A 25,246-nucleotide genomic window follows, 5' to 3' on the forward strand; every position below is an offset into this window, starting at 1 on the left:
TTCATGAATGCTACTGTGATCCCCTCACTCACCCTCCCTGCTCCTGAAGAATGGAAGGATCAAGCCTTGCAGCGCAGGCTGCTTCTTCCTCCTCCTCGGCTGTCGGCACCTGATGACGTCATTCAGGCACTGGTAGCTGGGAGGGAGGAAGCAGCCCACGCTGCAAAACCCGATCCTTCCATTCTTCAGGAGCAGGAAGGGTGAATGAGAGGACTGCAGTAGCACCATAGGGGTGAGCAGCATTAAGGAAATCATGCACTGGCTACCTGCAGTAAGTGAGGGGATTGCAGGTGAGATAGCGGGGTCACAGAGCATACAGAGAGACATGGAACAGAGTCAGCATGGCTTTACCCAAGGCAAGTCTTGCCTTGCAGGTCTGCTTCACTTTTTTGAAGGGGTTGGAAGACATGTGGATAAAGGTGAACCGGTAGATGTAGTGTATTTGGATTTTCTGAAGGCATTTTCTGTCTCAATGCCAAATGATGTTGTATCATAAAAGGAGTGGAGGAGTAGCCTTGTGGTTAGATCAGTTCATATCCCACTGTTGCTCCTTGTGACCTTGGGCAAGACACGTTACCCTCCATTCCCTCAGGTACAAACTTAGATTCATTAGGGCTTTTCTCCTATTTTATGCCTATGGGAAATACCCTTAGTTAATCAGGTATTTGAATATAAGCCCTTTGAGGATAGGGAAATACCTACAGCACTTGAAAGTGTCAAAAAGTAGAATAAAAACTCAAATAAATAAATAAAATAAACATAGCACATCACTCTGACAAAACCATCCCTACAGTAAAACATGGTGATGGCAGCGGGAACAGGGAGACTCATGAAGAGAAAGAGAAAGATGGATGGTGCAAAGTACAGACAGATCTTGGAGAAAACCTGTTCCAGTCTGCCATAAACCTTATGTTCTTAAGTTTCAACTTTCAGAAAGACTATGAACATAAGCACAAAGCAAAAGCAACAATGGAGTTGCTCAGCAAGAAGAAGATTACTTTTTGTATATATTTATTGAACAGGAATCAAATAAAATAGCACCACATAAATACCACTTGTCTGTACAATAAAGTATATATATCCAGATCTCATAACTGGCTCCTGTCTTTCATTTTCATCCCCTCTGCCCCTCCCACCTATAGTTCCATATACATACTTCCAAAGTATTAGATATACCAAGTCCTAAAGTGTTCCAGTATAGAGTTTAGTTCTCCTCTAGTAATCAACCTCATTATCCATCTTTACCAATTAGCCAACCCTCATATGGGTCCCAGTTCAACTGAAATGTTTTAAGAGTGTCGTGCCACTAAGTTGTAAGCTTGCCCATTTAGTATACATTCCCAGTCTGATTTTTAAAAAAAGTGCAGAGTTGGGATGTGTGCTTTTATCCAATTTGCAGCTACTAGCGGCTATTAGGCCTTAAACCATCAGTTTCATTTTCTGGGCATGAACGTCTTTCAGAAATATAAAAAGCAATATTATCTTGGAGTCTAATGGAATATCAACTGCCATCATATTAGCTATCACCCCTTTTACCATTCCCCAAAAAGAGCTGCATCTGCCCGCAACTCCACCAAATATGCCAAAAAAGTACCCCCACTACCAGAATTTTGCCTACATAAGTCTGAAATTACAGAATACATACTATGTAGCTTATGAAAGGGCAGATACCACCGATAGAGAAATGTATACCCTTTTTCCACTATCTGGGTTGCAACAGATCTTTTAGCCATTGATTCACATCACCTACCCCACTGTATATCTTCCAAATCTGTTTCCCCATCTACTTTTTGATTAGGGAAGTGGAGAGAGAAAGAGAGGGAGAAGGGAGTGGAGAGAGAGAGGGAGAAGGGAGTGGAAAGAGGAGAGAAAGAGAGGTAGGGAGAGAGGGGAGTGGAGAGAGAGAGGGAGATGTGGGGTCCATTAACATAGCTTGAAAAGAGCAATTGCCCATAATTGTCTGTTCCAAAATGTTCCATAGTTTGACTTCCCCCAACTGCTGCCATCCCTATATTGCTTTTAATTGGGCTAATACATAATATAACTTAATATTTGGGTCTACTAACCCCCCCTTTCCCCCTTGAAAAGGATTTTTCCAGTCCTGACCTACCTGTACCCTTACATATCTAATGAATTCCTTCACCCACTGAAAAGGAAACATTTGCTTCAAGCCGTTTACTTGATCAATCAGGAGATTTACATTTAGTACCTCTGGCTTACTCATATTAACTTTAAAGCCGGACATGTTACCAAAAGCTTCCTGCTTGCTCTTCAGTACTGGGAGCTTGAGCTCTTCTGATAAGAATGGGCAAAAGTTGCACCATCCTGCAGTATAAAGTTGGAATACACTTACTTTAATGCAATCTGATTTGTAATTTTTAGATAGCAGAATGTGAAAAGTGTACAAAGATGTTAAGACTTTTACAAGACATTGAACAAAACGTTGTTACATTTTTTATATTTTTTAATCAACATAAAAAAAAAAATGCAGCTCTTACCTAGAGTTTTTCTACTTCTTTCTACAGCGGTTCTGCGGGTTTGTTCAAACATTGCTTCCAAGTCAAATGTTCGTGCTTTCTTTCCTAAAAGAATTATCAAAAACCAGATAAAGATACAACTTGTTAAGCAGCTACATAATGTTTACAGATTGCCTCTAACAGGGAATAAATAACCTGCAAAATCAACAATGCACTCTGGGTGAGAGGAAATGTGGTCCAGCCATTAAAACACTGAATAATCTCAGAGAAATCCTAGGATGAGAGAGAAGTTCTGTCACTGACACACTTTCTGTAGTCTGAGAAAAAATTCATATTACCTCCTTGTGTTTGTTTACCAGGCTGATTCACTAAAGCTCCAGCCCCCGCCCCCCATTTTATCTATGGGAAAAGACCTTGGTGAATCAACTCCTATAATTGAATAATACAAATACTGCACCAAACAGTTATAACATTTCATAGCACCGGGTCATCAAAACTATACTGCCAAGTCATTCCCCTAGGAAGTGGCAGCTGTGCATTTCTAAGGTATTACACAATAAACAGGGGTTCAAATTATAGGCATCAAGTTATTAAGTTAAAGAATTTAAAAAATGCCATGGAGTGTTTAATGATCCCTTTGTATAGATCAGTATTTAACATATTAGAAGTATCTGCAGTTATATTTAGTCACAACTTAATGGCACATATCACATACTTTTATTATGATGTTTGATGTTCTTGCATATGAAAGGTAACAAATAGCTGGTTTACTTGAAAATATCTAAAATAAAACTGTCATTGCCCACTATGTAACAGAATTTAACATAAAATATTATAACATTTTGAATGATTTAAAAAAGAGAACAATGTATGTAAGACGGGTCAAGAGATGCCTAGCACCAAAGCTAGAGTGCAGAAGGCAATCAGAGGCAGTTACTGTAGTCTTCATGTATGTTAAGTGCCAGTTCCCAGGACATCTGTGCTCCCACTCTCATGAAGCAGGACCACCACCGCTCTTCTCCTGGGTTCTATTTAACAGGTCTTTCAGGAGAGCCGCCAGCACAATCTCTGAACTACCTCAGTATACTGCGATGTATCTCACCTGACCCCTTGGCCTTGTCCACTTTCAGTTTTCCTAGCTCTTCCCATACATTCTCTTCTGTAAACAGAGATTTGCCTACTCCAGCTCCATTAAGGTCTTTCTCCAGGCTCTTCTTTATTTAGATTTTTATATTCTGCTTTTCAGCACTTCAAAGTGCACTTCATTCAGGTATAGTAGGTAGGGGCTTACAATCTTATAGGGTCATTTATCAAACCACGATGTGGGGTTATCGCGATAACTACCACCTCGCAGCGGTAAAATGTAAATGAGGGAAAGGTGAGGGGTTAGGGAAATGTTATTTCCGGTACCACTATCATATGGCAGAAGCGCAGGCAATAACACCTTTTACGGTGGCACCGCAACAGGTGAAAACACACCGCCACGATGGCTGGGTGCACATTATCGCCTCCCCGCTTTTTTTTTTTTTTAGCGCTGCTCATCATTCTGATATAGCAGAATGATGAATCTAGGCCTAAATTTGTACCTGAGTCAGTGGAGGGTAAAGTGGCTTGCCCAAGGTCACAATGAGTGACAGTGGGACTTGAACCCAAGTTCAACCCAGTTCATAGCCCTCTGCTCTAACCACTAGGCTACTCCTCCACTCTTTAGTGAACTCTGAATTGAAATATTAAAAAAAATATTTCCGCCATTTCTTCATCTCTCTCCACATATTACTCTTCGTCACCTTTCAATTTCAATATACCACTTCTGGCCTTCCTCCTTTCTCTGATATATCTGAAAAATATTTTATCAGCTCACTTTACCTCTTTGGCAATCATTTCTTCTGCCTGAACTTTTGCTTTCCTGATTTTTCTTCGTCTCCCTCAGTTTCACCCAGATATTCTTCCCTATGTTCCTCTGTTTGGAATCTTTTATACTTGAATGCTGTTCTTTTTGCCTTTAATATTTCAGCCACCTATTTTGAGAACCAGATCAGTTTCTTATTCCTCTTACTTTTGTTTACTTTTCTAATATATAGATTTGTTGCCTTTGTACTTGCTTCTTTTAGTTTGGCCCACTGTTGTTACACCTCCCCCATTTTCTTCTAGTCCTCTAGTTTATCCTCTAGGTACGTCCCCAGTTCGATAAAGTCTGTATTTTTGAAATTCAAAACCCACCCAGACATTAGAAACATTATAGCTGTTAGTGAGAACTTTGTTGAGTATCACTCTCTTCCTCGTGGGTTTCATTACCATTTGTTTGAGCAGAGCCCCTTGAGGGCTTCCACTGTGTTTCTACTTCTCATGGATTCCACGGAAGAAATTCTCCAGTCTACAGCTGGCAGATTAAAGTCTCTGAGAAACACTTCTCCCTTCTTTCCCACCTTTTGGATGTTTTCGACCAGATCTCTGCCTAGTTCTTCTGTTTGAGTCTTAGGCCTGTAAACCTCATTAGTAAAAAAAATGGAAGCACCATATTTTTAGGACTGTCCACAATATTTCTTCTCTATCCCACATCCCTTGCAGTTCAGTTGCTTGGATATTGTTTTTGACAAAGACAAATGAGATTAGCCAGCACCATTTTGGCATTTGTCATTATTCAGATATGAAAGAGCAGAGCTTCTTCCTGCCTCAAAACAAAAACAGCCATCAGAGGGATATGGGTTGGGGGGGGGGGGGGGGGGGGGGGGGCGGGAGTGTCTGTCTTCAGGAGAATCCTCCCTCAGGGATGTGAGCCCAATTTCAGGGTCTCTCCCCTCAGGGAAAATATTTTGTTGACACTAAGAGAATGTGCATAATGCATTTCCTTAAGTTACTGTTTCAGTAGTAAACCTACTTTTTGCACACTTTTTCTGCATAATTTTAATACAAAATAGTGAGGGGGGGGGGCAGACAGTACAACCCAGGGTTATAGTAGGATCATACCAATTTCTTTTTTAAGACTATAACATTCTATTTTACCAACAGTACAGTATGTAGGCCACAAACTACCTAAATTCAAAAACATAGAAACAAAACAAAGGTACTATAAAAAATCAAATCCCATTTTGTTTGGTGAAAATACAGGTTCAGGCCCTGGTGCGGGAGCCAATCCCCATTTATAAAACACTGTTCTTATAGGATAATCGGTTTCAACATATTTCAGGTTAAGACACAGTTTTTAGAAATCGTGTCTTAAGTCTAAAGACTTCTTATATAGTTAAGTTTGACAGGAGTGTACAATTTTGTAAGAAAATCCATCTCATTTAAGATAAATTCATGAATGGGGAGAGCTCCTAGATACATGTATATGTATCTAGGAGCTCAAAATCAACCACCTCCTCACCAATCTAAACATAATTCTTAATGCCTCGAAAACGGAATTTCTACTTATTTCCCCGGAAAACAACAACACCCTCTCAAAGCCACCATCCCTCCTTCAAACCTCTCACGTAAGAGACCTAGGAGCCATCATGGACAACCGTCTCAACTTAAAATCATTCATCAACCTAACCACCAAAGATTGCTTTCACAAACTACACATCCTAAAAAGAATAAAACCTTTATTCCATTCACAGGACTTCAGAACAATTCTTCAAGCAATAATCTTCTCCAAATTAGATTATTGTAACTCGCTACTACTAGGTCTACCAGCTTCCCACACCAAACCTCTACAAATGGTGCAGAATACAGCTGCCAGAATCCTGACGAACTCTAGGAGAATGGACCACATTACCCCAATCCTCAAGGACCTTCACTGGTTACCGATCCATTACAGAATCATTTACAAATCCATCACCACCATCTACAAAGTCATTCACCAACAAGCCCGGATCAACCTACAAATTCCCTTCAAAAAACACACATCCATCAGACCCATCAGAGAATCCCACAAAGAATCTCTTCAGGTGCCTCACGCAAAAACCATTCATCATAAGTCTCTCAGTGCCAGAGCATTCTCAACCGCAGGTCCACCATTATGGAACTCCATCCCAGCGGACCTGAGACAAGAACCCTGCCTTCCAATATTTAAAAAAAGGCTGAAAACGTGGCTTTTTAAAAAAGCCTTTCCAATCCCTGACTGAGACCTACACTAGACATCTTAACCTTGTAAATAAATTGCTGTAAGTTAAATCCCCCCTCTTCTCACATCCAATTCCCTGTTATTTATGTCCCTGTTTTATTGTAACTGTCACTATCCTTACAATAATCTTGTTACAGTTGTTTGAGTTATCTCCTATCTTGCACACTTTGTTAATTGTAAACCGGTTTGATGTGATCCTTATCATGAAAGCCGGTATAGTAAAAATAATAAATAAATAAATGTATATGGATGGACACAGAGGGCACAGATGTTGCAGCAAAATTGCAAAGGCCAGTGGCATTGCCATGATTGGACCTGGATGGGCAGTTGCCCCACCCAACCGGAAGAGGCCTGTTAAAGCAATGCCGTTGCAGGATCCCATCTCCGCAACGATGAAGTGGAAGGCCAGGCCCAGCGTGACCGGGTGTGCATGGCACACCAGGGGAGGCAGCGGGCATGTGGCAGCAGAAGAGATCGTGCACCGCCAGCAGAGCCTAACCAACCAGCAGCCCGCGGCCTTGCCTGCAGCCATACAGCCCACTGATCTTCCTGCTTGGGGGGATGGGTGGAAGCTGTGCACACCTGCGCACACCTTCGGCCCCCTCGCCCCCCCAAAGCAGGAAGATTGGTGGGCGTGCTGTGTGGGGGGGGTGTGAGAAAGGGAGCTCAAACGCGTGCTGTGGGGGGGGGGTGAGAAAGGGAGCTCGAACGCGTGCTGTGGGGGGGTGAGAAAGGGAGCTCGAACGCGTGCTGTGGGGGGGGGGGGGTGAGAAAGGGAGCTCGAACGTGTGCTGTGTGTAGGTGAGAAAGGAAAATTGGTTCTCACCTGCTAACTTTTGTTCCTGTAGTACCACAGATCAGGAAACAACAAACAGGTGGATGCCACAAAGAAGTCTTTTCCAATTCTTTATTAGTGGAGACGTGTAATATATAATTTTTCTTAAAAAGCCCGACTCTGGCCGAGTTTCGCCACACATTGGTTCAATATTTCTGTCTAGGTTCACATAAGTTCTACATATGCATAAGCAATCAGTAATTTCACTACTCGGGTTTTCAACAGCGTTACGAGTGGAGACCGTTAGCGTCGTCAGGCAGCCAAATGGTAAATATCCTTCACTATAATGTTTTCAGATGTGGGTCTGAGCGCTAGTCATACTTATTGTTTTATTTTTCTAAGTTAGCTTTACTGATAAATACAGTTTCTAGTATCAATAGCGTTGGCTACATTGGTTTCATTGAGTAAGCAGTTTTTTGTGCTTTTGTTTTCATTAAGGTCTTGGTTATCAGCGTTTTTTAATTGTTGACCCTTTTGTGATACGGCACTCTTATTCACAATCCTTTATTGATATTGCACTTATGAAGTATGATTCCATACGCCGTCTGTAGCGGTTTATTCATTCATGCATTTTCAGCGTGACAGTTTGATGGAAGTTCCCTTTTTTTACTGGCTTTTACATTAGTTGATTAGATCCTACGTTGTTTTTGCAATTCATATTTACATTATTTATCTGGTTAAAATTTTACTTAGAACATTCATTGATTTAATATTATTGTCTAGGTTTATATTCACTTTATGAGAGAGCCATGTATAAGTAATCAATTTTTTAATTAAAAAAAATTTTTTTAGTAAATATTATGACCATTCATGATTTTTATCATTAGTTTTTTATTCTTTGTTGTTTTAGTTTTACGGCGCCGTTTTAGAAACAGTCAAATTTCAATTCAGATTCTTTTTTGATTTAATTTTTGCTACATTATGTTAATTTGTTTTTTAATTTTTCACAGAAATTTTTGTATTGCGGATGAGTTTTTTTTAAATATCTTCTTTTTAAAATTAAGGTATTTAACTCATTTCTATAACACCAAACATGTAGGTACTTTTCTCATCAATGTTGTTCATACGTAATTCCTCTGTCACTGCAATTCATGTTTTTAAGTTTGTTCTTCTTTTATTAATGTTTTATAAAAGTATTTATAAAGGTTTTTGTACATTTTTATGATTTTATATGTATTTATGTTTGACTGTTATATATATGTTTGTTTTTAGCCCCTGAGGCAGCCACTCAGTGTGGCGAAACTCGGCCAGAGTCAGGCTTTTTAAGAAAAATTATATATTACACGTCTCCACTAATAAAGAATTGGAAGAGACTTCTTTGTGGCATCCACCTCTTTGTTGTTTCCTCACGGCTTTATTGGATCGCCTACCTTGCTGTTTCTTGGTACCACAGATCAGTCCAGATTCCTGGATTTTGCCTCCCTGCCAGCAGATGGAGACAGAAAAATTATTGATTTTGGCAATTTGACTATGCCATTTTCGGGACAGTGCATTTCTTATATTTTTGTATTTTGCTCTTTCTTCAGTATTCCACTGTTCAGAGTCTAGTTTCTCAGGCTATTTTGGTTTTATCTGCATGTTTCTGTTTCTAATTTGTAGTCTCTTATTTCTATATTAGGTAAAGGTCGGTATCTGTTTTGCCTGTGTGTGTGTGACTGAAGTGCAGTAATTCTGCTCGCATGTAGTTTCTCTATAGTATTCCAGCTTCTGCAGCTTCTGTTCTGTTATTCCAGTAGGTGATGTATTAATATTCTAGGGCCTGGTGTAGTATTTGCATTGCTGCTTTTTCATAAGGTTGCTGTTATTTGAATCCTGAAAGTCAGTGCTGTGACTGTATGGTATGGCAAGGCTCTAGATGTCTCTTTCTTTGGAGGAGTTTGTGTTACTTCACAAAATAGCAGTGGAGGGATATTGTTTGCTGAGGTGACACCAGAATTTGAATATTTGTTTTTCATGTTAATTGTAATGTGAATTGTCCTAGCTCTGCTCCTGTTCTGATAATATTTTATTGTAGTTATGATGATTTTTGGCTTTCTGCAAAGAATACTCATGAAAGAATACATTCATTTTTGTTTTATTACATGATTGATTTGATCTGATCTTTTTCTGTGCTTTTTACATGATATTTGTGCATTTATAAACTGCAATAAATATAAAATAAATTAATACAGATTAATAAGGAATTTTTTTAATACTGGTAAGTGATTGAAATAATTGAGGTAAAATATTTTTAAAAGTTTCATGCATAATGGCTGTTACAAACTACTTAAAAAGCCATTGTAGCATGCAGTATATGACATTATTTATCAATAAGAATACAACTAGAAGGTCTCAAATCTGCAGGCCTACAGCCCACTGATGTTAACCTTGTGTCCACCCAAAAAAAAAAAAAAAATCAATTCTGGCTACACCACTAGCCCAGGCTGCTCCCTTTCAGCTGGTAATAACTGACTACTAGTAAAGGCAGAGGCATTAGCAACTTTAGCTTCTCCCTAATCAAGAGATTTATTTTTATTGTATTTATTATTTTTACTATACCAGCTTTCATGACATGAATCACATCAAACCGGTTTACATTTAACAAAGTGTGCAAGGTAAGAGAGAACTCAAACAACTGGAACAAGAGCATTGTAAGGAGAGTGACAGTTACAATAAAACAGGGAAATAAATAACTGGGAGCTGGAGGAGAGAAGAGGGGCAGTTAACTGACAGCAAATTATTTACAAGTTTTTTTTATTTACAAGAGATCTTTTCAGTTGAATAGTAGATCTTGTTCATAATATCATCTGCAACATTCATATAGACTAAAAAAAGCAAAAATTAAATAAGCACCTCATTTATTATGCCATACTGGATCAGACCAAGGGTCCATCAAGCCAAGTATCCTGTTTCCAACAATGGCCAATCCAAGTCACAAGTACCCAAACATTACAATAGATCCCATGCTGGCAACAAGCAGTGGCTATGCCCTATTGATTAACAGTAGATTATGGACTTCTCCAGGAACTTATCCAAACCTTTTTTAAACCCAGCTACATTAACTGACTTAAACACATCTTTTGGCAATGAATTCCAGAGCTTAACTGTGCATGGAGTGATAAAGAATTTTCTCTGATTTGTTTTAAATGTGCTACTTGCTAACTTCATCGAGTGCCCCCTAGTCCCTGTATTAGCAGAAAGGGTAAATACCCGAGTCACATTTACAACTATATACAGACCAGTTGGATAAAAACAGAATAAAACTAGTGCAAGCAGATCTGTGTCATAGAATATGTGGTGGAGCTCAGCAGACTCAATATCCCTTACAAAGAAGGGAGAACAGCTTCCAAACAGAAGCAACCAATTCAGCTACACAAAAAAATGAGCATCAAATTATCTTCAAACAGGGCAGACTCTACTGCTTTCACAATCGGTCTGAGTGTTAACTTCCTATATTATTCACAACAAAATATACAAAGTCCAAATACATACGTTTTTCAGAAGAAGATCTCCAGACTGGAGTACTTTTCGATTCGTAAGCCAGTATTGATCTACATTCTAATATTTTTGCAAGAAATCTGAAACCAAATCAAGATTAAAGCGCCAGAAACATATCCTGAAAAAATGACATGCGTAACAGAGCTTTCTTTTTTAAAGTACTAAGGGTAGATTATTTCATAAGAAAGAAAAAACAAAACCCACCAAATCCGGAGAAACCCATAGTAGCAGCCACATCCTCTTCGTACTCATCCATTTCAAAATCTAGCAAGAGAATAGAAAACAATCAGGTTTTCAGCGTTCCAGTGACCAGGACATTCTAACTTGCTCCTCGTACGATGAGCAACGCAAAGACTTCTCCAACAGCCAAGTGCCAAGAAAAAGCACCTGCACCCTGAACTTCTCGCCAGCACCTACCGAGCTGGACAAGTCCCACCCTCAACCCTGCTTCATTAGGAGGGGTACACCAGCTCCTACCAACTGCTCATTACCGCCTAGTAAAGCTCTGGCTACCGTCGGGTTCCTGCGCCCTCCCAGCAACAACAACCAACTCAAGCCTCTAAGCGCCACACGCAGCCTGCCGGTCTATTTACAACTGCAGAGACAGATACCCTGCACACGCTGCTGCGGCTCTGTACGGAGTACCAGAAGGGCCAAACTAATTGGCGAAAAATAAAAGCGGCGCAGCTTCCGATGTAATTCCTGCTTTTCGATATTTGCCTTTATGCGTTGCGACAGCGCTGGAGCTCTACGGCCGACGTCGGAAGTGCGTCAAACGCACGGAGGTCTGGCGGCGCGCTTCCTGACACATTTTGAAGCTGTCTGATGCGGTTCACTTTTCTGAGGATAGTAACGGCGTGATGCCTTCTTCCCTAACTCCCAGCGCTCCGGCCACTGCCGCAGCGGCTGCCATGCAAGAAGCGCTGGAGAACGCGGGCCGAGTGATCGAGCGGCATCTGCAGGAGGACCGCTGCTACCCAGACCTGGCGCAGTTCCTCTCCGTACCCGCCCCGAGTAAGCAGCGAGTGGTGGAGGCCGGGGGCGCAGCGCACTATCCTTATTACCCTTTTATCACTTTCCTTGCGCTCCAGTGTTTGAAAGCTATGTGGAACGGGAAGGAGCTCATTTTGCATTGCTCCTAGAAGGAGAGAGCAACTTTTTCCAATCGGTCCTCGGGCATTCCTCATCTGGTCCGATTTTAGGGATTTCCACAATAATTGTACTTAATATATATTTGCATGGACTGCCTCCGTTGTATGCAACTATATCTGTGGCATTGACATCTAATGGGTTTGTTTTTGCTTATACCTGGAATGAACCTTACTCTAAATCAGGGTATTTGGGGTACGAATTAATTCTCTTAAATTTGCTAATGCTTGGCTTGGTACTTGAATTGTGCGAATAGGGCTTTCTTCTGGAATCCACAGACTGGGATGGTGAGGGAGCAGATCCGGTCATGTATAGGCAGCATATTAAAATACACCTGGAAGTTGTTTATACTCAGGCTGGGGTCACCCAATACAATTGGGATTATTTCTGTATTTTATGTTTATTCATTGTGGATATCCTATAACCCTGATCAGGCTGGTGATCTGAAAGAACCAGGTTGAGATCACTTTTGGTCCAATTGTAGTGTCTGACTTACAGAGTGGTATAGGAAAATACCTGATAAACTATCACAGTAGTTTCAAGCATATCCTTTTCTTTTTCGTGTTCTACCTGTTCCCTCCACTAGCTCTTTATTGCCGTTCTCTGTGCCTGTCTCAGCTATCTTTACTTTCCAGTACTGTTTTTGGTTGGTACTAGGTGAACTGTTAGGCTGTTCCGGGCATCCACTGTCCTGTCAATAAGTATTTTCTCATGTTTCCTCTGTACTTTGCCGACTACAACTTTGCATCATGACTGTTTGTCCTTGCATTTCCTCATATTTAGAAGATTTCACTTTCACTTGCTTTTCTGAAACCTATCAGCTATTTAATCGTATCTGTTATTTTCCATTTGCCACCATCCCTTCTTTCCTCCATTGAGTATGTTTTAAGCATGTTAAGTCTTTCTTTAAAGTGCTTGTGTCCCAGGCTCTATCATTTTGGTTATAACGTCTCATTTTATTACTCCAAAAGGCCTTTGTATTTCAGCATGTTTTATTGTTTGTGCAGAGGAGATCATGGTTGCGACATCCTTGATACATATGTGCTTACTTACCTGTTGCAGGACAGAAGTACATGAAGCCTTTCTTCATAGTAGAAGTTTAGGAAACTAGGGAGTTTAGGAGGCACTAGGGATTTAAAATGCATGATGCTTGCTGGGAACAGGAGAGAATTTAAAATATTTGGAAGTAAAAATATTAGAAGGAAATAAAATCCATGGAATAGTGATTTCCTGTTAGACTAATATTTGACAACTATATTATTATTTTTTTTTTTTATATTCTGCTTTTTGGCACTTCAAAGTGGTTTTCATCCAGGTACTATAGGTATTTCCCTATTTCACTGAATACCTGTCACTGACAGAGATGGAATTTATTAGGATACTTGTTACTCTTATTTTATACTTCCTATCCACCTTGGAATTTTATAGCTGTTCCATTAGAAGCAAAATAAATGCATAAAAACACTGATGGGCAGAAAAGGACTGTAAGGCCCAACTAGTCTGCCCAATATTTGTCCTCATGCAGTGCCAGAGACCCCGAGGATAGGCTTTCTCTTCACTTCTTTATAGCTAAGAATTCTCTCTGTACTTATCCCATGCTTTCTTTAATTCTGTTATGTGCTAGGAGACTGTTCCATGTATCCACTATCATTTCTGTAAAGAAATATTTTCTAATGTTAATCCATCTATCCACTTTGAGCATTATATCATGACCTTGTGCATTATTTAATATTTGAATGTTACCTAGTGTGTAGACAGATGGCCTGAGGACCAGTGGGTTATGCTCCCCTGCCAGCAGATGGAGCCGGAACAGCTGACTTCACATATAGAAACATAGAAATGACGGCAGAAGAAGACCAATAAGGCCCATCCAGTCTGCCCAGCAAGCTTTCATACTTTTCTCATACTTATCTGTTACTCCGACCTCTGAGTTCAGTGCCCTTATTGGTAACTTTTTGATTCTAATTTCCTTCCACCCCCACCATTGATGCAGAGAGCAGTATTGGAGCTGCATCTAAGTGAAGTATAAGGCTTAATGTTTTGAGGGTAGTAACCGTCGTATCAAGCAAGTTACCCAGATGTTTGTATACTCATATTGCTCAGATCAATGCCTTGTTAGATGTTGTCTGGATGTAAATCCTATTTCTTCACCCCCCCTGCTGTTGAAGCAGTGAGCTGCGCTGGATATGCTTTCCAAGTGAAGTAATAGGCTTAATTTGTTAGGGGTAGTAACCGCTGCAATAAGCAAGCTACTCCTGTGCTTATTTGTTTACCCAGACTGAGCAATTCAGTCTTTGTTGGTTGTTGTCTAAAAGTAAATCCTCTTATCTTCATTCCTCCCTGCCGTTGAAGCAGAGATCTACACTGGATATGCATTGAAAGTGAAGATTCAGGCTTAATTTGTTTGGGGTAGTAACCACCGCAACAAGCAAGCTACTCCCATGCTTATTTGTTTACCCAGACTGTGCTACCTTGTTGGTTGTTACCTGAATGCAAATCCTCTTTTCCACATTTTCTTTTGCTGTTGAAGCATAGAGCAATGTTGGAATCGCATTAACTATGTGAACGTTTATTGAATAAGGGTATTAATCACCAGGTAGTAGCAGTCATTCCCCCAAGCCACCCCCATACCTCTTTTCTCTTCATTCCCATCCTCCAGGCTTTATGGATCCACAGTGTTTATCCCATGCCCCTTTGAAATCCTTCACAGTTTTGGTCTTCACCACTTCCTCCAGAAGGGTGTTCCAGTCATCCACCACCCTCTCCTTGAAGAAATACTTTCTGACATTGGTTCTGAGTCTTCCTCCCTGGAGGTTTAAATCATGACCCCTGGTTCTGCTGATTTTTTTCCAACAGAAAAGGTTTGTCGTTGACTTTGGATCATTAATACCTTTCAAGTATCTGAACGTCTGTATCATATCACCCCTGTTCCTCCTTTCCTCCTTTCCTCCAGGGTATACATATTTAGGTTCTTCAATCTCTCCTCATAAGTCATTCGATGAAGACCATCCACCTTTTTTGTCTCTGTCCCTTCGGAGATACGGACTCCAGGTGAGGCCTCACCAAGGACCTGTATATGGGGATAATCACTTCCCTTTTCTTACTCGATATTCCCCTCTCTATGCAGCCCAGCATTCTTCTGGCTTTAGCTATCGCCTTGTTATACTGTTTTGCCGACTTCAGATCGTTAGACACTATCACCCCAAGGTCTCTCTCCTGCTCCGTGCACATCAGCCCTTCATCCCCCATAGAATACAATTCTTTCGGATTTCCACAGCCCATATGCATGACTCTGCACTTCTTGGCATTGAATCTCAGCTGCCATAACTTTGACCAGTCTTCGAGCTTCCTTAAATCCTGTCTCATTCTCTCCATTCCTTCATCCGCAAATAGACAAATCTTTCCTTCTATCCCATCCGCAATCTCGCTCACAAAGATATTGAACAGGACCGGTTCCAACACCGACCCTTGCGGTACTCCGCTCATCACCGCTCTCTTTAGAGTAAGTTCCATTAACCATCATACATTGTCTTCTGTTCTTCACCAGTTTGCTATCCAGGCACTCACACCCAAGCTTCTCATTTTATTCACAAGCCTCCTGTGCAGGACCATATCAAAAGCTTTGCTAAAATTCAAGTAGATGACATCGAGCGCTTTTCCTCTATCCAATTCCTTAGTCACCCAATCAAAAAAGTCTATCAGATTTGTCTGACAGGACCTTCCCTTGGTGAAACCATGCTGCCTCTGGTCCATCAATTTTGCTGCTTGTAGATAGTTCACTATTCTTTCCTTCAGCAGCGACTCCAATACTTTTCCCACCACCGAGGTGAGGCTAACCGGCCTGTTTCCAGCCTCCTCTCTGCTCCTGCTCTTGTGAAGCGGGACCACCGTCGCTCTTCTCCAATCACTCAGTACTACTCTATTTCCAAGGAACTATTGAACAGATCATTCAGCGGAGCCGCCAGCACATCTCTGAGCTCCCTCAGTATCCTGGGATGAACCTCATCAGGCCCCATGGCTTTGTCCACCTTCAGTTTTCCTAGCTCTTCCCTTACATTCTCTTCCGTAAATGGGGTTTCATCCATTCCGCTCCCCTCCAGTTTCTTGTTAACTAGCGTCTGTCCTTTTCCAGGGTGGTCTTTAGTGAATACCGAACTGAAGTATTCATTCAATATTTCTGCCATTTCTTCATCTGTCTTGATCCATTGATCCTTTTCACCTTTCAATTTCCGTATACCACTTTGGACTTTTCTCCTTTTACTGATGTATCTGAAAAATGATTTGTCACCTTGCTTTACCTCTTTGGCAGTCCTTCTTCCACTTGACTTTCGCTTTCTTGATTGCTTTCTTTGTCTCCCTCAATTCCACCAGATATTCTTCCTTGTGCTCCTCCCTTTGGGATTCTTTATATTTCTTGAACGCTGTTCTTTTAGCTTTTATTTTGTCTGCAACCTCCTTTGAGAATAAGAGAGGTTTCATTTTTCTCTTGCTTTTCTTTACTTTTCAAACATATAGATTAGTTGCCTTGGTAATTGCTCCTTTTAGTTTGGTCCACTCTTGTTCCACATCTCTCTTGTTCTCCCAGCCTTCTAGTTCTTCCTCCAGGTACTTCCCCGTTTCGTCAAAGTCCGTGTTTTTGAACTGCAAAACTCGGGTCTTTGTGCTACTTCTCCGTATCCTATTTGTAATATGAAACCATACCGTTTGATCACTGGTGCTGAGGTGGGCACCCACCTGGACATTAGAGACATTATCTCCATTGGTGAGCACTAAATCGAGTATAGCTCCCTCCCTCTTGGGTTCCATTACCATTTGTTTGAACAGAATCCCTTGCAGGGCATCCACTATCTCTCTACTACTGTTAGATTCTGCAGAAGGGATTCTCCAGTCTACATCCGGCAGATTAAAATCTCCAACAATCACCACGTCACCCTTCTTTCCCATCTTTTGGATGTCGTCAACCAGATCTCTGTCAAGCTCTTCCATTTGATTTGGAGGTCTGTAAACCACTCCAATAAAAACAGATGCCCCATCTTCCTTGCAGCTCAGATGCTTGGATATTGTTTCTGACATAAAGAGCCACTCCTCCCCCTTTCCTGTCCTCTCTGTCCTTCCTTAATAATACTCCTGCAGTGACCCCAGCCTGCTAGTATTCTCAGGCTCCCACAGATGGTGACATGCATCTCCTTATAGGGATTGCTTCAGATTTTGGAAAGAGAATTTCTAATTAAAAAAAAAAAGAAAGCTCCACTCTCCTGCGGTGATATCAGATGGCCCCTCCCCCAGTTGAGAATTCCTGAGGTGATTTCCGTGGTCCCTCAGATGTGTGCCTTGGTTCGGTAGGTGGGCTTTTCCAGTGTGGACATAGCTGATTGAACAGCTTAAAGGCAGCGGGTGCAGGAGGCAGAGTGTGGTGGTGACAGCATTTGCCCTCTCCCCCTGCAGCCGGAGACCGTCTCTGTACTCAGCCAGTAAGGGCTGAGCTCAGGGAAGTTTTAAAAAAAAAAAGTATTTAGTGAAGGCAGAGACATTGTAGAGGGGTTTGCTGAGTCTGTAGTACTTAAGCATTGTGCCACCTGCAGTGCCTCAGTATTTCTCCACCTTAGTTACTAACTTAGCCAAATCCATGAGAACAATGCCTCCCACCTTGTAAGCAGGTTTCACTATAATGGAAGAGTCAGTCAAGAGACCTTAAGGCATAAAGGTCAGACTTAGTGAAGTTGTTCTGAAAAAATGACAATTTTCATTCTCAAACCATTGTATATCGAACATGACATGTTTTTCAAACAATGTTATTAAAGTGGGTCTGCAGGGTCTGGTAGATTTACAGTAAACCTTGGAGCAATCAGGATTAGGTCTAGTGGAGAAAAACAGATGAATCTTTAAAGTCCTAAGAAACCTTTGGAAAAATAAATGTTTTAAAGGCGTTACATTTTGGTGAAGGGACAAAGGAAAGAACATTTTCCAAAAGTGTCTGATCTGCATGTGATATAATTCTTGAAAACAGATTTACGACCAGTGAAGGTGTCAAAGCCAAGGATCTTTCAACAGGATCTTAAGTCGCTGAAATACAAGAGGTTTACCCGTGACGAACAGGAATATTCACCTGGTAATATCTACCCATGGATGTCCAGACCCCAGACTTCCAAAAAGAAAGTCTCCTTTGCATCCTCCTCAGACAAATCAGTGAATGACGTGCTCTTGTCCAACCATTATAATGCCACTCTCATCAAGCTATCTTTTTCTGGACCAGTGCTCAGATCACCCATTGTGGCGGCAACGCCCTCAAGGTCATTTCCGACCCTCGAGCTCCACATAACCCTCCATATGACCAGATCAGAACATCAGGTTCTTGAGTTCTTTGTTCCTGCTTATCTTGTCCAGCCTTCTCCTCTGTGTCTCGTCCAGTACTTTCGTGTGTCTTTGTCCATTCCAGTCTGATCTCCTCCTATCCATCTCTTGCTTAGACCTGACCACGTTTGCTTGCTGCCTGCCCTGACCTTTGGCCTCTCTTTGTGTCTCAAGCTTGCTGCCTGTCTTGACCCCAGTGTGTCACTGGATTCTTGTTCTTTCTACCACCCTAGGAACCTACCTAAGTCCTGGCAGCCACCAGAGCAAGGGCTCGACCTGCAAGAGAGGCGACTAGTATAGGTGAAGCTCCAGACTGTCCCGCTAGAGGACACGTTCAACAGCTGCCAGCTTAGGCCTTGTAGGTTCGCCTATGAGGCTGCATCAACTTATCTTATAGCCGATATACTTAAAGTAGACATGACTTATCACAACCACTAAGTAATATTTAATATGAAACTGTTACAGTATTTGATGGCACTTGTTTAGTTAATATAAATCAACACATCTAAGTTTGAAATTATGTGCCTTATTGTGAACCGTTGTGACGGCAACTAGCTTAACGACGGTACAGAAAAGATTTTAAATAAATAAACTACGCTGCAGCACAAAGGTCTCACTCCCATGCCATTCATTACAGTTTGCTGAGGCCATGAGCTCGACGGACTCATCTCAGGCCTCTGCCATTGCTGTGCTAGCTAACCAGCTAAAACTGCAGCAAAACCAATTGAATACTATGGCTGGCTATGTTCAGGGCATGGCTGCTGTCCAACACCTGCAGCACCGGCTCTGACATCTCTGGTATGGCCTATTGTCTCCATGCTTCATGTGCCTCCACCTCCAAGAAATGAGGAGGATCCCTCCAAATGTAGAGGCTTCCTGAACCAAGTCTGATGCAGTTCCAATTAAAAGTACCTCTTCCCATCTGATCATACTTATATCTTGTACTTGCTGGGTGGTCCCACCTTAGCCTGGGCTTTGCCCTTCTGGGGGATCTGAACAACTTCTGAGGGAGTTTTGTTTAATATTTGACAAACCGGGTCGCAGATCTTCAGATCAGACAAGGCTGCACCGCTTAAACCCTTCTAAGCCATTCAGACTGGAGGTAGATGCTTCTACTCTTGGAGTAGGAGCTGTCCTCTTACAGCACAACCACCATGGAATGCTCGTGACCTGCTCCTATTTCTCTAAATAATTTACTCCCACTGAGAGAAATAACACCTTCGGAGATCACGAGCTGCTAGCAGTGAAGTTAGCCTTGGAGGAATGGCGACATCTGTTAGCCACAGTGTGCCTGGCCCCTTCTATCTATACATACCACAAAAATCTGGAACAATTGGCACAAGTGCAATGACTGAACCCTAGCAAGCAGACTGCTTGCTATACTTCAAACGGTTTCACTTTAAATTGTGATATCGACCAGCAGAGAAGAACTGATGGGCTGATGCCCCTGAAAGCACTCTAGAACCTCTCCAACATATTTGACCTGCAAGAGTCATGGTTGCTTCTGTCTTAACAGTTCCACCTGGGAAGATGGTTGTTCTTCAACATCTACATCAGAAGGTCCTTCAGTGGGCACACAACTCCCAGTTGGCAGGTCATTCAGGCATTACCCGAACCTTGGAATTAATCTTCCATCATTACTGGAGACCTCAAATGTAGACCAGTTTTGAAGCGATATGTAGACACTTGCCCCTACATGTGCCATGAACAAAGTTCTTGTGCGTGGCCTTGGGGGTTGTTACAGCTGCTGCCAGACCCCAAGGAACCTTGTACCCATTTGGTAACTGATTTTATCACTGACCTTCCCCTCTCAAGTGGGAACACTATATGTGTAGTGGTAGATCAATTTTTGAAGATGGCCCATTTCATACCTCTCCCTGATCTTCTGTCAGTGCCTGAACTGGCCAGTCTCTTTGTCCAACATATCTTGCGGCTGCACAGCCTTCCTTTTCACATTCTCTCAAATCAGGGAGTAGAGTTAACGGCTCCTTTCTGAAAAACCTGTACAAGAAGTTTGGGATTACTTTGGCTTACCACCCTCAGAGCAATGGAAAAACAGAGTGAATGAATCAGAGCCTAAAAGCTTTCCTAAGAGCGTATGTAAATCAACACTAAGACAAGAGGGCATTCTTACTCCAGTGTGGGGAGTTTTATCATGTGAGCAGCTTGACTGGGTCATCATCTTTTTATGTAGTTGGCCACCATCCTTGTACATCCCAACCTGTCTCAGTCACTGCTGCTTGTCCTGCAGCCAACATAATGGGGCGCAAACTCCGGGATCTCTGGCAGAAAACCTATCATCTCTTGTAAAAAGTGACAGAATATTTGAAAAGGCAGGCAGACAACGGATGCTGCCTGGCACAGTCACTCCAACCGGAGAGCATGGTTTGCTGAGTTCCAAAAATTTATGCCTTAGAATGCCTTCCCTAAAGTTCGCCTCAAGATTTGTGGAACCATTTCCTATTGTACAGCAAATGAGGCCAGTAGCCTATAAACTAAAGTTACCCATGTATCTCCAGATTCTGTCTCTGTTGAAACCAGCAATCCTATCGTAGCTATCCAGATTGCCTCTTCAGCCTACAGAAGCGCCTGTTGAAAATACCCAGTATGAGGTCCAGGAGATCTTGGATTCCCATAAGGTGAGGAATCAAATTCAGTACCTAATCTCCAGCTCAGAGACTTTCATAGAAGGTTTTCCCCATAAACCCAGAAAAAGGTGTAGGGTCCTTTGGGAGGGGGGGTACTACTATGATCGGCAGCTCGCAGGGAGTCCTCATGAGCTGCCTCACTCACCCCTGACGCCATCTTGACTTTCCTACAGCAGGGACAGCCCCATCTCCGTGCCTCAGCAAGGACTTCCTTACGTGCATGCGGCGCACTCTGAATCTTAAGGGGACCACAGTTGGAAAAGTCCCTACAGTGTCTTTGATATCAGAGATCCCTCCTATATCACTTCTCAGGATGCTCCATGATGCCTTAGCAACAAGTCTCCTGTATCAACAGTGCATGTTGCACTCGAGTTCCTTGTTCCTGCTTGTCTTGTCCAGCCTCGTCCTCTTCTCGGTGTCTGTCCAGTACTTTCGTGTGTCTTTGTCCATTCCGGCTTGATCTCCTGGTATCAACTTCTTGCTTGGACCTGACCATGTTTGCCCGCCACCTGCCTCGACCTTTGGCTTATTTCCAGCTTACCACCTGTCTTGACCCTGGTGAGCTATTGGACTCTTGCTCTCTCCACCGTCCTAGGGACCTGCGTAAGTCCTGCTGGCCACCAGAACACAAGGGCTTAACTTGTGGGGGAGGCAGCTGGTATAGGTGAAGCTCCAGATTGTCCCGCTATAGGGTACATTTGCCTGGTGCTGGCGTTTGCCTAATAGGTTTGCTTAAGAGGCTGCATCAACTATGCCACAGCACAAGGGCTCACTCCCACATGGTTCATTACATTCAGTTAACATTTTTTCTTTCTAGCCCATATCTCGCCTATGGAAAATTGAAACAGACCCGTAAACAATTTCAGGTCCCGAGGAGGCCATCAGCTTGGATAATTCTATGGTTTATTTTTAAATTTTTGATTAATAAGAAACCACTCACTTGGCTGCCTTGGTATCGGATAGGTTTATGGACTTTAGCTTAACTGACTGATAATGGGAGCTTAGTTTACGGGCCTTGCATCTAGATGTGCAGATGGTTACTCAACAGCCTCAAGTTGTTACTATATTTTCTCTTTCTAAGCAGGGGCATATAGCTATGCTATGATCTCCCATCTTTTATAATATTGTCCTAGTACTAATTTATTTTGGCAAGCGTTATGGGAGAAGATTTCCCAAATTATGATTCAAATCCTCTGAATTATGTGATTGTAGTGCTTAAATCTCTTGCCTTATGTCCCAAGATGCCTCCTTCATAATGTAAGTTGCTTGTTTGGTGTGTTTTGGTTTTTTTTAACTCACTGTAGCTGCTAAGATGGTGCTGACTCACTGGAAGAAAGCAGCAAACCTTAATATTCACTTTTAATGGAATACTGTTTGTATTACAAGTTTGAAAAGGAGGCAGTGGTTAGATATTGTGACACTAACAGTTGGGTGGCTATGTGGAGTTCAGTAGACTTTTTTTTTCCAATGAGTTCTAATTTAGCATTTGTAATAACCATAGTCTAATATTATCTGAAGCATGTTTAATTTGTAGCCATTGCTTATAGTTTACTGTGTGATAGTATACGTTAGTTTGTATTTTACAGTAGGCTAAAAACGACTGTATTCTTTTACTTGTAAGCGCCTTGTTGTATTCGCTATTGATTGTAAACTTGCCTAATTTTCAGTGAAAGGATTTGAACAGAAAAATCTCCCATGTTTTACACAGATGTTGTAATATACTGCCTAGCACTAGGCATATACAATCTTATAAAATTAATGAAATTTAGGAGCTGATTTATCAAGGTTTTTTCTCAGTCTCAAGTGACTTCATCTGTTTGTGACAAAATCTACTAAAAATAAAAGGATTTAGTTTTTCCTTATTTGAAAATATGGACTTTTCTTCAGAGAACTATAGAAGGAGATGACAGATCTCATTGTAAGTTGCACAGTCACAGATTTCAGCATTTCAGAGAGTAATTATATTAAGATTGAGAGACATGGTTTCTTAGAATTGGAAGAAACCAAATACTGAATTTTCTGTTCAGTTATGGATTAAAGTAGTTATGGTAGCCATGTTTTTGTCTGCTTACCAGTAGATACATAAGTATGTTTGTCTAGTTTTCAAGAGCTACACTTCCTTCATCAAGTCAAAGCTGCTCTTTTCACTTTGACCTGGCAAAAGGAGTGTATCTCTTGAAAGTTAGAAATATATTAGGTTAGTACAATGAAAAGGTATCACCTACAACTTTTCTGTTGACTTTTATTTATTCTGTTTAATTGGTGTTTCAGAATTGCACTTACTCGCTTGCCTGAGGTGAATTCATTTTCTCAGCAAGCAGGCATAGTTGCTGTAGATAGATGGTGACACCTTTAGCTTGGAACTGGAAGTGGAAGGAGGTGGCAGAAGCATCTTTGGTTGCAGGGGCCTGGGGGAGATTGACAGGGCTGAGAGGAAACAATGAAGGTGAATAAGGGAGAGGAGAGAGAATGAAAGAGTGAAGGGAGAAGAGAGAAGTGAAGAGGGGTAGAAAGATAGAGGAAGGAAAAAATAAGAGGGCTGCAGGGGGAAATGGAGGAGGAGAGAGTGGTGTGAACTCACAATGCCACCCCCCAAAAAAAAACAACATATGGTGGACAGTGGAAGAAGGAGTAAAATGCAGGTGTGGTTTTGTGCCTGGCAGGTAAGTCCTGGAGGAATTTTAGAATCACTGTTTAGTTATGTAGTCTTAGTTTTTATCATATTTATTCTTTTGGTTGTTTTGTGTATAAGCTGAGTACTAATATTTTGTGTTTTCTGTTGTAGAGAGCCCCACAGTTTCTGGTATGTCAGATATGGATTATCCTTTGCAAGGGCCTGGCTTGCTGTCAGTACCTAATCTTCCAGAGATTAGTGCCATCCGCAGAGTCCCTTTACCTCCTGAGCTCATGGAGCAATTTGGGCGTATCCTTATTTAAATTATTCTGCATACTGAAAGTGTGTTTTCTGATTATGAAATTGGGAAATTATTTTTTTTTTCTATTTTTTATTTTCATTTCAGATAAGTTTACAACTCAAAAACAAAAGAAACTACATTGATAAGTAGGCTGAATTAGCCATTATATGTGGGTGAATTTATCTGGTGTCACCAAAGGGACTCCTCTTGCCACATTAGTATAGTGTAGAGCCATTCTGAGCATGTGCGGAAATTGCCTTGTGAGTCTCTTCAGTCATGTTTTTTGTCCAAGCACAGAATAGATGTGAACGCTGTCCTCTGATTTTTCTGCAAGCATGCTTATAACCTTTTTTCCATTCAAATTTTTTTTCAATATCTTATTAAAAATCATCCCACGGAAGTGTGGCCTTCTCTTCCAACATGTCCAGACAGAAGAAGAAATCAACTATGGTGAGTTTTTTTAAAAGTTGTATCTGTGAGAAAATTGTCCCTCACTGACTGGCAGGAACGGTTACAGATGCCTCAGTCCAGACCACGACCAGAACTACTATGTCTGTGGATGGATTTCCTCACACTCGTAGAGGTCCAGGGCGCTTAACATCAAGGAACTGCGAAAAGCTCTCTGTAGTCGCAGTAGATCTTTGTCCCACAGTGCAGTCTTATCTGCTTACTGGGAATAGAGTTAAGCAGGAGCTCATCAAAAACTCCCCCGTCTGCTCAGGCCAAAGTCATGGGGTTGAGTTTCACCTGCTGGCCTGCGTCGAAGATAAAGTGGTATCAATCCCTGGAGCCATCACAACATTTCAATGTATCTGCCCTGCTATAACAAGGTGCTCAGGATCCTATCAGATATGATCCCACAATGTATAGTGCAGTAACCCACGGCATGGCTCCGATGCAACTGATTGTTGACCTGTACCAGATTCCTCAAAACACACCTCAAAAGACCTGTCAAAGCTTACCAAAGTATCCAAGGTAGCCAAACATTCTACCCTATCAAAGCTACTAATGCATTAACCTCAGATTTCAGTTTATCGAGCTGGTTTGCCAACACATCTCATTATAGTTAGAATCTTTGCTGCAAAAAATCACTATAGATGAGATTACCTTGTTGTAAATTTTAGCTATTAAAATTTTTAACCTTTATTCATTATCACAATTATTTGGAAAAAAAATTTTTATGATAGAGAGAAGACCTCAGTACTGGCAAGAGATCCGAATTCTCAGAAACTTCTTGTGAGCCAATTGTTACATTCACAGGTCTTTTACTCTCTTAATTTCATTTTTTG

General features: G+C 41.5%; 2 protein-coding genes across 7 annotated transcripts in view; one reads left to right on the forward strand and one right to left on the reverse strand.

Moving 5' to 3' along the window:
- The window catches only part of WDR70 (WD repeat domain 70), a 587,030-nt gene extending 575,414 nt beyond the window's left edge, over positions 1–11,616 (reverse strand). For 2 of the 5 annotated variants that reach the window (XM_029578594.1, XM_029578568.1), the window contains exons 1-3: positions 11,386–11,527; positions 11,099–11,158; positions 2,499–2,582 (exon numbers count right to left, since the gene is read on the reverse strand). In XM_029578594.1, the coding sequence (XP_029434454.1) occupies positions 2,499–2,582; positions 11,099–11,150 (136 nt within the window). In that variant the 5' untranslated portion in view covers positions 11,151–11,158; positions 11,386–11,527. Of the gene's footprint in view, positions 1–2,498; positions 2,583–11,098; positions 11,159–11,371 lie in introns of all 5 variants that reach the window. The other 3 variants (XM_029578603.1, XM_029578576.1, XM_029578586.1) reach the window with 3 other exon arrangements.
- Positions 11,586–25,246, forward strand: part of NUP155 (nucleoporin 155) — a 304,350-nt gene continuing 290,689 nt past the window's right edge. Inside the window, exons 1-2 of one of the 2 annotated variants that reach the window (XM_029578544.1) lie at positions 11,586–11,908; positions 23,828–23,965. In XM_029578544.1, coding sequence (XP_029434404.1) covers positions 11,755–11,908; positions 23,828–23,965 — 292 coding nt within the window. In that variant the 5' untranslated portion in view covers positions 11,586–11,754. The remainder of the gene's footprint in view (positions 11,909–23,827; positions 23,966–25,246) is intronic. The other variant, XM_029578554.1, reaches the window with a different exon arrangement.

Source organism: Rhinatrema bivittatum, chromosome 1 (genome assembly GCF_901001135.1).
Source record: "Rhinatrema bivittatum chromosome 1, aRhiBiv1.1, whole genome shotgun sequence".
NCBI lineage: Eukaryota > Metazoa > Chordata > Amphibia > Gymnophiona > Rhinatrematidae > Rhinatrema > Rhinatrema bivittatum.